Here is an 11,974-nt window from a genome sequence, read left to right as displayed (position 1 = left end):
TATTTCTTAATTTCCCATACTTTCTGTAGGATAAGGACTAATTCCAATTCAGTTCTTAATCTGTAGATTTGAGGGTTCTTTCCTTTTTCCTCTCTTTCTGTCTTTCTCTCCTACTCTCTTTTCTGTAAAATTCATTTTCTCAGGGGAAAAAAAAAAGCAGAATAGGTTTTTAAATAGAGATGAAAATTTTAATGAATAAAATGCACACATTAGTGTTCCTGATTTCTTTTATCCAATAGCTCTGTCTTGCTTTTATGACATACAGTGTAGGATATTTTGATTTAAGTTGCAGAGTAACAGAGTCATAGAATCATAGTTTACCAGGTTGGAAGGGACCTCAAGGATCATCTGGTCCAACCTGTCTTGGCAAAAGCATGGTCTATACAAGGTAGCCCAGAACTCTATCCAGCAGAATCTCAAAAGTGTCCAATATTGAGGAATATACCAGTTCCCTGGGGGAGTTTATTCCAATGGCTGATTATTCTCATTGTGAAAAATTTTCCTTCTGTGTCCAATTGGAATCTCCCCTGGAATAACCTGTACCCATTACCCCTCATCTTTTCCATGTGACTCCTAGTAAAAAGGGAGTCTCCACCTTCTTTGTAGCCACTCTTTAAATATTGGAACATGGTGGTAAGGTCTCCCCTAAGCCTTCTTTTCTCAAGGCTGAACAAACCCTGTTGTTTCAGCCTTTCTTCATGGCAGGTTTCCCAGTCCTTGATCACCTTTGTGGCCCTTCTCTGGACCCTCTCCATCCTGCCCACATCTTTTTTGTGGGAACCAAAACTGAACACAGGATTCTAGGTGTGGCCTGACAAGCACTGAGTCATTTCACAGTATAATTTTATTACTCCAGTTTATTTAATATTATTTTTTAAACTGAAAAATAATCACAGTCGCACATCATTTGCATTGATTAAAAAAAAACACGACAAAAAAACCCCCAAAACCCAACTGACATTGTACTGAAACAGTTGCTATAGATATTAAAAGTGACCAACAAACTGCGTGATTCTCTTGTTGTTGCTACTTCTTTCTGGTTTCCCCAGTGTCATGCAGGCTGATGTTCTCCAGGGAACACTCTTCCCTTTTCTTGCTTTTCTGTCTGCTTTGGAATCACACCTGGTTGCTTCTATACCTTCTGCTTGTGCCAAAGATGGTAGGAGCATCCATTTCCAGGGGGAGATTGTCATTCAAATGGGGATACATTCAAATACCTTTGAATTGTCTAATTTCAGGGTTGCAATCTTGTGTTATCCCGCTCAGGGAGTCACCATGCAGTCCTGACTCATTCATCTGAATGACATCTGAATTCTCAGTACATTAACAGGAATTTCACAAAGAGCTGAAGGATTACTTTAAAAATATAACAATTTAGTTTTATCAGATCTATTTCTTGGTACATGCTAGGAGATCCTTGAAAGATGCTAGATGTGCTCAGATTACTGGGAATTAGTAGTGCTCATGATCATGTCGGATGTATTGAGCATCTCACTTTAATACTAGACAAACTTAAAATGGTGTAATGCCCCTTGAAATGCTAATATTTTCTTTTTTTCTTTCCTATTAAATAATTCAGTCCCAGACTGACATACAGCTATATAGTTCCATATATACAGTATAAATTTGGTGGTAGGTAGCCAGTGTTTGTTCACAGAACCTTGCTGCCCTCTAATAAATCTGTACGCCCACATTATTATTTCCATGTACTACAAGCTGCTCTGCAGCCTATGACATGGCACTCAACTGTAATTAGCACCAAAATATGGAGTTAGTATGCAGGACACGGACAATTCTTTTGCTCCAGATGCTGTATTCAAACTGCAGCGGTCCATTAAAGAAGTAGAGATAACCTAAGGAAAAAGAAAGTTAAAATGAATTAATCTCGAGAAAACTGTGTTGTCACGTTAAAATTATCCTAAAATAAAAATTATCATTTTTGTTTTCATTTTTTAATAACTCTTTTAAATGCAGTATTTTAGTATTTAGAATGCTGAGCTAAATTGTAATAAATTTTTAGAGGTCCTCATTCCATTTGCCAGACCTGGATCAGTGCTTTAAAATAACTGATATTTTAATTTAGTGTCAAGTTCTACATTTTATTACTATACAACACTTGCTTAGGGAAAATGCAGGGCTTGCCTGATAATGTTTAAGACTCTGATTTGGAAACACTCCTTGAAGAGTTGGACAGGAATGGGGTCCATTTGAAGGAATGGACACATTATAAAATTTCCATATTAAGCATATCACTTTAGGTTCCCTAAGCAAGGTGGCAAATCTCTTTTTGGCTCCTCCAATATATACATACAGAGTTTATAAGAACACCTTGGCCAGAGGGCAACTTAGATCAGAAACCTGATTCAGCTGAGAACAGAATCAAAATCAAAATGAATGAAAAAATCAAAATTCCAAATGACAGATTTTCCCACAGAACATTAATCTCAAGTTTCAATAACAACTAAATGTAATAAAATTTCATTATCAGATTACGTACCATTTCTTTCATAGACTGCATCTACTCGATCACCAATTCCTGCAAATTCTTCCTCTATCAGCCTGGGGTAGCCTGCTTCCATAACCTCTGCCTCTTCATCATAACTATATTAAACATAAAAGAAAATAAAAATTCAGAGGACTTAAACAGCCTGGGAGTTTGATCTGTGCCCTTTATACTCTTTGAAGTTATCCATGTCAGAAGTAGCCAGCAGCCTTTAGGTATATTATGTCTAGTGCAATAGTGAAACTCAGAGCAATAACCAGGGCACTCTTCCACCAGAAGTACAAATTCAATAAACACAAAATTAATAAAGCTACATTTTCAGAACCGACCTCTAAAGTACATATTATATGGAGATGACTGTACTTGGATGTATTGGCACTGAAAAGAAGCACAAATCTGGAGACAGACATCTCTCCAGCTTACCTCCAGTACTTGTTTCCGGTAAAAAAGAGAGTCTTGCCAGTGTCTTTAATATGGACAGCTGCATCTATTCTTTTCATTTCTTTCGGGAACCCCATTTCATATATCTTTTTAGGAAAGTCTTCAACTATGTCGTAGCCATTCAAAGCCCAGACTTTCTTGCCTGAAAATAAGAGCAAATCATGGATGAGTCTTTTGTAAAGGCTCAGCTTTGAGAGCAGAATAAAACAAGGATGCCTTCTTTTCATACAACTAATAAACTCTTAGGTCACATACTCAGCAGGCATTAAGCTGTTTATGCTAACTATGATCCTAGGCATCTAAGCATAATTGTACATCTCCTAATTCACTGAAAATTGTATAGATTTCACAGGATGAAACCAACAGAGTTTGGTTTTTGAGCAAGGGAGGCAGGATGTTTTGTTCTTCCGTTGATTACCTTTACATCACTCACCGAGCTTGATTAAATAAATGTATTTTTCTGCCAACAACAAAATTGAAAACTCACCCTTAAACATGAAGACAAGGTCTTTGATGGGGTTTTCATAAGCTGCATCTATTTTGTTTGGAAGCTCTGGCCAAAAGGATTTAAGCAACACCAGTTCTGCCTCAACCATCTGAGGGTGCAGTCGCCAGAAAAACCTAGTTCAGAAAAAGAAAATTTTATGTTTCTTGTCATTCTACAGAATAGCAGTATCTTTAATGAGCTATACTAAAAAAATGTTAATGGAGAATTAAATTATTTTCTAACATAGATTTTTCAATACATAGAGCTCCTGGTAGACCTTTCCTTTCCATAGTGACCTAGCTGCAGACCATTTCTATCACTCACACAATGATCATCTCAAACAACGACTAATGAATCTTTTTTTTCATTTAGAATACAAGAGACACTGCTGCCCCATGTAAGGCCTCTGAACGCAGTACATTCAAATAAATGTTAGTAGATTTGTGCATGCTGAAGAAAGCTCTGTGGAATGAAAAATGTGTACAAACACTGTCAGTCTTCAGCCATAGCATCTTCACTTCATATTACTGGGAAGTCAAGTTTGTAATTGTGTTATAAAACCTGTCTAAAAAGATAAATGATGTAGTTTCTTAGAGGCATATATATTGATTTGGGATTTTTTAAATTTATGGTTACTTGGATCTTTAGCAAAAAACTGAAATGGTGTTTTCGCTTGCTCAAATTTTATCCAGTACCCACCATCCATGATAGGGCAGTCTCTTTACCTGTCCTTGAAGATCAGCATTTCTCCACGAAGTTCTGTTATTGCATCAAGTGATAACTCTGCGTCACATTTCTCTGGTGTTTTGGGATGTTTTGGATTGGGATCTTTATCTCCAGCACCTGGAATCATATAGTATGATCTAAGTTTGACAACGTTCATTTCTTTTCTGTGGGTCATGATATTGAATAGGACATGGAAGAGTTCCCAAACAGAATGATGATTTGTACTGGGGGAAGTCTGTTCTCTCTTTCTCTGCTTTAGCCAAATACATTCATGGACTTTGCAGCTCAGCTGTGCTGCAAAAATATTAAATGGACTTGCTTTCTTTAACCCAAGTTTTGAAGGTCCCCCAAAAGTTTTATTCTTTCTGTGATGAAACATGGATATTTCTGTTTCTCCCTTTGGACTCTGTTTTACCTTCCCTTTTGAGACAGGTCAAAAAGCATAAGGACTCTGCTCCCCACCCACCACCACCAAAGGAGACAGCACAGAGACCATCTGTACTCTGCAGTGTTACTTCTTTTTTTTTTTTTCTTCTTTTTTCTATGAACTACTAAATCTAAGCATCTTCTGTTCCTGAAGTCTGGGTGCCAAGAATCCAGTGAATTGGTCTTAATCAGTCATGACCATTGTTATTGAATGTCTGCAGCTCTTTAGTAACTGTGCAGTGCATCTGTAACAGGTTATAATGATATAGGAAATATACCTTATATATTATACAGACTTACCATAGAGCTCTTGGATCCCTTGCACATCATCGTCAGGAAGCACAAAACCAGTTTTTCCAGTGTATGTGTAAATTGGAAACATTAGAGCTCCAGGGTCTCTAGAGTGTTCAAGTCCCAGTGAATGACCAAATTCATGGGCCGCAACAAGAAACAAGTTATACCCTATAAAAAACCACAGTGAAAGTAAATGTATAACTTCTTGTATCACCAAAGTAGACTTGACTAATCAACAAACATTAAAGCACCAATTGTGCTTTAACATATGGGACAATGAAGGAGACAACTGGATTAATGGAAGAATGATGTATAATTGTTTCTCTTTTTTCAAACCACCATGGTTTTTTTTTAATAAAGGTCTAATTGATTGAGTATCTCATAACTGCTGTTCAACCTAAATTTTATTTGACAGTGTTGCTCTGAAAATAGATTTAGATTTCTTGAAATTTCTTAGCAACACAGGAAAGTTTTGGGATGAAATCTTAGTCCTAGTCAAGTCATGAACATTTCTGTCAGGAATTCATCTCTGGTAGAGAGTGCACATTGTTTTCAGTATTCACAGAGTCACATAATGATATCGAGTTGGAAGGGACCTCTGGAGATCATCTAGTCCAACCCCCCCTGCCAAAGCAGGTCCACCTAGAGCAGGTTGCACAGGAACTTGTCCAGGTGGGTTTTGAATGTCTCCAGAGAAGGAGACTCCACCACCTCTCTGGGCAGCCTGTTCCAGTGCTCTGCCACTCTCAAAGTGAAGAAGTTCCTCCTCATGTTTAGATGGAACTTCTTATCAAGTTTAAGTTCAAGTTTGTGCCTGTTACCTCTTGTCCTGAATTGGCTTTAATGGCAGGAGGGTGAAATAACACAGTGATGAAAAAAAATAGTGCTTTGTTCTATTTGTACTATATTGTTCTCTGTCCTGAATAGGCAAGGTAAGGAATTTTCAAATTAGATGTAAGTAGCTGATTTGCAGCTGAGTTAAGTATGCATGCTTTCTATAGGCTTCAATAAGGTAATTCCCATCAGTCTGTGATCAGAACTAGCTGCCCTTAAGCTCAGTGAAATGCCAAGCTGGCAAAATACCTTGTTTGTGACATTTTTTTAATCACTGCACTTAGGAGGTGTATAACTTAAAATTTATGATAGGCATATGTTATACTTCCATTTACGATTGGAGATTATACCCAGCTTCCTATGAGTAGACAGTGAACATAGTGACTAATAAACAGTAAACTGGCAAAACAAACTGTCCATCTACCACCATTTCAAACAATCTCAGGAACTTCTGTTACCTCTAGAATCATCTGACCAAGCTTCATCATCATCAAAATGGGCATCTCCTCCATAGTCTGGACCAGGAGGGAAAGCATGAGCCAGTAATCCAGAGGGTCCATCGAAGGGGTAAAAGTCACCATGTTCTATGAAAGAACATTCAAAACAATGAAATCAATTGTCCCATTTGATTGGCGGCAATAACTATAACGTAAAAATAATTGGTTCTGTGTTACCTTTAGTGCCAAAGGAGATCATAATATCAGCTATACCACTTCGTATTCTGGTGAAGTTAAGCGGTGTCACATCAGACCAAACTTTGAATGCTTTTTTGAAAGCTCTGTCTACTTCAGCACGTCTCAGATCTGAAGTGTAATTCATAATTCTATCAAACAGATTAATATCTCCAGTTAAATAGTGTGAATTGAAGAAAATGTGTAATACACTTTCATCTGACTGTTTCACCTCATTAATTTTTTTTTCTTTTCCTTCCTATGTTCTTATCTAAAAACAAAGAGCTCAGCAGCTGCATACAGTATTCAAAAAAAAATCAAAAACATTTCTGTTTTCATTAAAGTCATTCAGAGACATCTGAAATGATCCAACAGCTTTCTGTAATTGGTTTTATATGCACCAGAAGATATAGAAAATGACATATATATTCCGTATTAAGTCAAATCATACCAGTAACTTCAAACCCTTTTTTTGCCATATAAAATATCTCATGTTCCTTACTTCCCGGAGGAGCAAAACATGATCCAAAGAGATTTTTATAGGCTAGAATCATCCATATTAAAGTAATATTTATCTGATAGAGTTCAGTGATATCATATTTGGAAAAATATGCTAAAGAAACTCAGGTTGCAGCTGGTCAAAACTCCCTGTTGACAACCTCGCGGTATTAAGTGAGAAGGAGCTACCACGTGAGCTTTCAGCACCATAGCTTCCCAAGGTCAACTTTCTGAGGTCATGGTGCAGGGTTTGCCTGAGCAAGCACAGGTATCTACATCTAGATTGTGAAATGGAAGAGGGACAAGGATCAGCCTCTGTTCTCGCAGCCACATTGCACAGAGCTGTTGGCATCTACACTGCTTTGTCCAGGACAAGACCTATGTGAAGCAGACACTAAACCAAGTCCAAAGGAGAGCTAAGGAGTGACCTAGAGATTAAGCACTGTGAGGATCAGTGGTGAGGTGCGTGATCTTAGTCCCTACATCTCCTTCATTCACCACCATGGATGTGCCCAGAGTGTCTACATGGAACCCAGATGAGGAGTTACTGGCTTTCATCAGACCGGCTTTCCTCTGTAACACAGTGCAATGCAAAGAAATCGTATTTACTTCCTTGGGCCGCAAGGTGGGCTTGGGGGACCTTTCCAAAAGGGCTACTGAAAGGATTTAAAACTGCAACATGAATTTTGTTAAACTCAGCTGCATCCTTCTCCCTCAACCTCATATACTGAGCACCCTATTGGACAATGAAAGAAGGTAATAACAGTAATAACACTCAAAATGCCATGCATTTACCTGTATGTCAAATTAGTTTTTGACCATTTCAGTTTTCTAGGGAAAAAGTTATACTCCCCCACATCTGGGACGCCACATCTTGGTTTCTGCATCAGCTCATATGTTTCTTCATCTAATTTGCCTGTCACCTCCAAGCCAAAAAATGCTTGCATTTCTCGAAGTTTAGATGCCACCGTGTTGGCACTCTTCCTCATTATGCCAGCAGGGTTTGGACGGAGATCATAGTGATTCCTGAGATAGCTCTAAGATGGAAAAAAAAAATATTAAGCCTAGTTTCCAAACAGTTGTACCTACACAACTTGCTATTTATGAAACATGCAAATGAATTATTTCATACTGTACCTCTGCAAACTGAAGGTCTTTCTCTGTGAATTCATGGCTGTCTTCAAGGGGAATAGGGATTGCCAGGTAAAATGGCAAACCCAACAAGAAAAAGACAACTGAAAGTCTTGATTGCATCATGTTGGATTTGTGAAGTCTGAAGCCCTGATGTTTTAGAGAGCAGTTACCTTTACTTTTATAGTCCCAACCCCGTGAGTCATCACTTAGGGACAATTTAGAACTTCCTTGTTGCTGAAAGTAAACATGCTTAGATGGCTACTTTTTCTCTCCTCCCCAACACTGTGGTTTAGGCATCTGTTGTCCCACTGAGGGCTCTGAAACTGTATCCTCATATAAACACAGTCTCTGAATATTGACTTAGGTTGTGGGAAGAAATGGGCAGAAGCAAACCACACTTTTTGATTATTTTGCAATAACTTAACACTGGCAATAACTTTGCAATAACTTTGCTAGAAAAATTGCCATTCTACTACTTGCTAGACAATAAAAATATATAACAAGCTTTGTGATTTTTAAAATAAATTCTGCATCTTTTCAGTAGTTACACTAGTTCAACATAAATTTTTAATAGTTGGAATAGATCATACACAGTCCTGTTAATAAAGAAATAACGCTATAGAGTATACAACAGGGTATTACATTTCCTTGTTTTTGTAAGGAAATATAGCTCGAAAGCATTAACACAAATTTTTAGTCTTTCAGAATAATTTACTGCTTAAGATGTACCTAAATCCAGAAATACTAAATATAGGGAAATAGTTTTGAATATTTAATTTTTTTTATTAGTAGTAGTAAAGCAGGTCATTTAAAGTGACTATTTCATACAATCCACCTTCCTTAAAAAACATGAATTTAATTTACTTTATGAGGTGAGTGCAGACATAGATCAATGATATAGCTACTACTCTGAGAGAGGCAATCTACCAGCTGCGGTAGGCAATGAATCTGTGTGTCTAGAAAGACAAATATATGTGATTTTGACTTACGACTTGATAATAGGATAAATCTGGCATTATGACAGACATGAGCATTATTATACTTCAAAGCTTAAAGATGATTTTGGCTTCCCCAGGATCACTCCAATCTCAGCTGCTGCTAAGACTGGTGTTTTTTACACTGGGTGTGGTGAAACACTGGCAAAAGTTGCCCAGAGAGGTGGTAGATGTCCCACCCCTGGAAACATTCAAGGTCAGGTTGGATGGGGTTCTGAGCAACCTGCTGTAGTTGAAGATGTCCCTGCTCATTGCAGGGAGGCTGGACTAGGTGACCTTTAAAGGTTCCTTCCAGCCCAAACCATTCTATAATTCTATGATTCTATGATCATATCATGTGTCCAAAAGCATGGATCCAAGGGGAGATGTTGTTTCATCTGGATCCACTTTCCTCTTTCATGGAGGCTGTTCCTGCATGGAAAACCTGAGGCAGCTTTCTGGTAGACACTGGTACACACTTTCCAGAATACACTACCCTGCCATGGATGTTGCCTTGTTGACAAAACAGGAAAAGGACAAAAATCTGTGAAGTTGAATGTGTAAAAGCTCAATTTGTTACTCAAACAATACTAGCCTTCTGTCCAATGATGACAAACAGCAAAAGCAAATAAAGCTGAGAGGAATTTGTTATGCAGGCTATTTCTACCTCACTGCCCATCTCAGCCAGTGCTAAATATGGTTACAATTAGGGATAGACAACATCTGTTCAGACAGTTTGTATGTTCTCCTTTGTACTGTCCATCACCAGCTGTGAGACTTTTTTATTCAGCAATGGTGGCATAAAGGCTACTAATTATCTCACCTTTTAAAGAAGTGCTCTCCCCTGAAGTGCTTCAGGACTAGCACTGAATCCATATGGCCAGTGTCCTCACTGTGCTGCACTCCTTGATAATGCAGACTGACAGATTATGTATACGTTTAACTCTTTCATTAATGTTGTGGTACTTGGTTATTTGGTAAGTGGAGTTTACAGTGAATTTTGCTTCCTTTGTCTGGAACTTAGGAGCAGTGGTGCTGCCTTTCTTTCGGGTTTCCATGGCTGTAAGGAGTACTTTCTTGAGACCATGAAGCTGTGGGTGTCACTGCTCTGCAGAACAGTACCAGACATATCTCAGAAATCTATGAGTAAAATGAATAGCTTAAAACTCCACAGGTAACATTCCTGTGAATTCCAAATGCTTTCAAATTAGCTTTCTGGTACCTAAGAGAGAACAATTGTATACCACCATTTGTATATCACTGCCCTTTGCCAGATTTAACTAAAAGTTTTTTATTCTGTGTCAGGCACTTATACCACTACTCCTTCTGAGATCTGATGTTGCGATCTTCGCTTCTGAAACAGGAGAAATTAAACTCCTAACCGTTACTGCAAAACATGATCAGTCCATCACACTTTATGAGAGAATGATGCCAAATTATTCCTGGGTGGTTTCAGTGTTGTCTTAATAAATATAGTTTCACTAACGGGTAATTAAAGGTGAAACCAAGTAATCAGAGACAATATTTGAATGATATAAACATAGAACAGAAAAAAATAATTATTTAGCTGGGCACAAGAGTAAAATTAAAGAACAGTGTCAGCCTACTGAATGATCCTCCAAGGAGGTCTGGAACCCTGTTCTTCAAAACATTTAAGCTGCAGTAGCCAAAGCAGTAGTAAATAGAATTTTCTTGCATGAGGAGAATGATAGATTAGGTAGGGAAGAATGATTTTTCACTTTCTAATCTCTGTGATTTTTTTTTTTACACATATGCTCTCATGTCCTGTGAAGTTCACAATGTTCACTCTTTCAAAAACTTTGCCTTTGATACCCTTTCCAGAGTTGTCCTGAGGGATTTCCAAGGAATATTTGAAAACCTGGAAAAAGTAATTATAGTAAAAATTAAATCAGGCAACTTTTCTGAAAAAAACCTTCTTTTACTAGATTTGTGTAAGAAGAGATGCATAAAGCTGGGTCTTTTGCTATTTGCTATTACAAGACAATGAAATGAACAAGTGAAAAGACAGTCCACTGTTTTGAACAGATTCTGTGAGTAGAAAGAGAAAAAAGACAGGGAGTCTGTATCTATTTTGTCACAGAGAGTAAATCAAAATGCTAAAACAGAAATTGGTTTCTGAAAGATTGTGTGTAATGAGCCACCTGAGAGTGGACTATGGCTGAATTGTGTTTTCTGCACATTCAGTTGATTCCCTTGGGAGCCCTGGCCATGTAAATATACACTATCCAATATGTTTTCTTACACATTTTATTGCTATTTATATTACACCGGTGGCTAAAAGCCTATACTGAGACACGAATTTTTATGTCCTCTGTACACAAACTGAAGAAACACTGGTGAAGGACTGAGCAAACAAACACATAAAAGGGCCAATGAAAATGAGCAGTATTCCCCCTTTTTCCAAAACAGCATCGCAGACATAGTGTGTGATTTTTTTTTTAAGGGGAGATAAAAAGCCTTGACAGAGCAGGGAACTAAGTACAGACCTCTGAAGTTGCTGTATATTACCTTAATACATTGACTCTTTAAAGCCTCAAGCAAGTTTTTAAGTTGGCAATGATAAATGACAACTTCAAAGCCTGCCAGTGTTGGGCAATGTAAGATATAAAATCTATGGCTCAGGCTCAAGTGGTGCCACTGCCTGAGGAGTTTTGGTTTTGGTTTTGTTTTTTTTAAAAAAAACAGGAGTTAAGAACTGTGGAGAGATGTAAATGAAGGTAAAAGCAGTCAGCAGTGGTTCATAGACCTTGTGCTGACCCCAGTGCAAACAAGCAAGCATGGAAAGTTACATTTTAAAAGCACTGAAACCCACAAAACTGCTGAATGGTAAGATTTCAACAAGCACTGCAAAATTTCTGCAGCTCTGGCATCTTGTGGGTGTGGGTAAAGTGAGCTGGACTGATGGTAATTTTCACAGGCACAGCAGAGACTGGAACAATCATGCCAGTTTTGCCCCCCAAGGAAA

General features: G+C 37.9%; 1 protein-coding gene across 1 annotated transcript; it reads right to left on the bottom strand.

Annotated features, from left to right (window-relative positions):
• Nucleotides 1-1,752: 1,752 nt before the first annotated feature.
• On the bottom strand, nucleotides 1,753-8,311 carry LOC141472499 (collagenase 3-like). Its single transcript, XM_074159605.1, has 10 exons — nucleotides 8,018-8,311; nucleotides 7,676-7,917; nucleotides 6,386-6,534; nucleotides 6,170-6,295; nucleotides 4,884-5,045; nucleotides 4,157-4,274; nucleotides 3,432-3,565; nucleotides 2,927-3,086; nucleotides 2,498-2,601; nucleotides 1,753-1,853 (listed from the first exon to the last, which is right to left on the bottom strand). The coding sequence occupies exons 1-10, from the start codon at nucleotides 8,135-8,137 to the stop codon at nucleotides 1,753-1,755; spliced, it is 1,416 nt and encodes a 471-aa protein (XP_074015706.1). The 5' UTR covers nucleotides 8,138-8,311.
• Nucleotides 8,312-11,974: the final 3,663 nt, after the last annotated feature.

The sequence above is a fragment of the Numenius arquata genome, chromosome 1 (assembly GCF_964106895.1).
Source record: "Numenius arquata chromosome 1, bNumArq3.hap1.1, whole genome shotgun sequence".
Taxonomy (NCBI): Eukaryota; Metazoa; Chordata; class Aves; order Charadriiformes; family Scolopacidae; genus Numenius; species Numenius arquata.
Note: the sequence above shows the minus strand (reverse complement) of the source record. Positions and strands in the feature narration are given on the sequence as shown.

Bases quoted from the DNA above. Each gene is read 5' to 3' on its own strand.
- LOC141472499 (XM_074159605.1), bottom strand. From the start codon at position 8,137: ATGATGCAATCAAGACTTTCAGTTGTCTTTTTCTTGTTGGGTTTGCCA. The intron at 5,046-6,169 runs GTAACAGAAGTT...GGTTTTTTATAG, and splicing joins TTGGTCAGATGATTCTAGAG to GGTATAACTTGTTTCTTGTT. The intron at 3,087-3,431 runs GTGAGTTTTCAA...TCTTATTTTCAG, and splicing joins CCTTGTCTTCATGTTTAAGG to GCAAGAAAGTCTGGGCTTTG.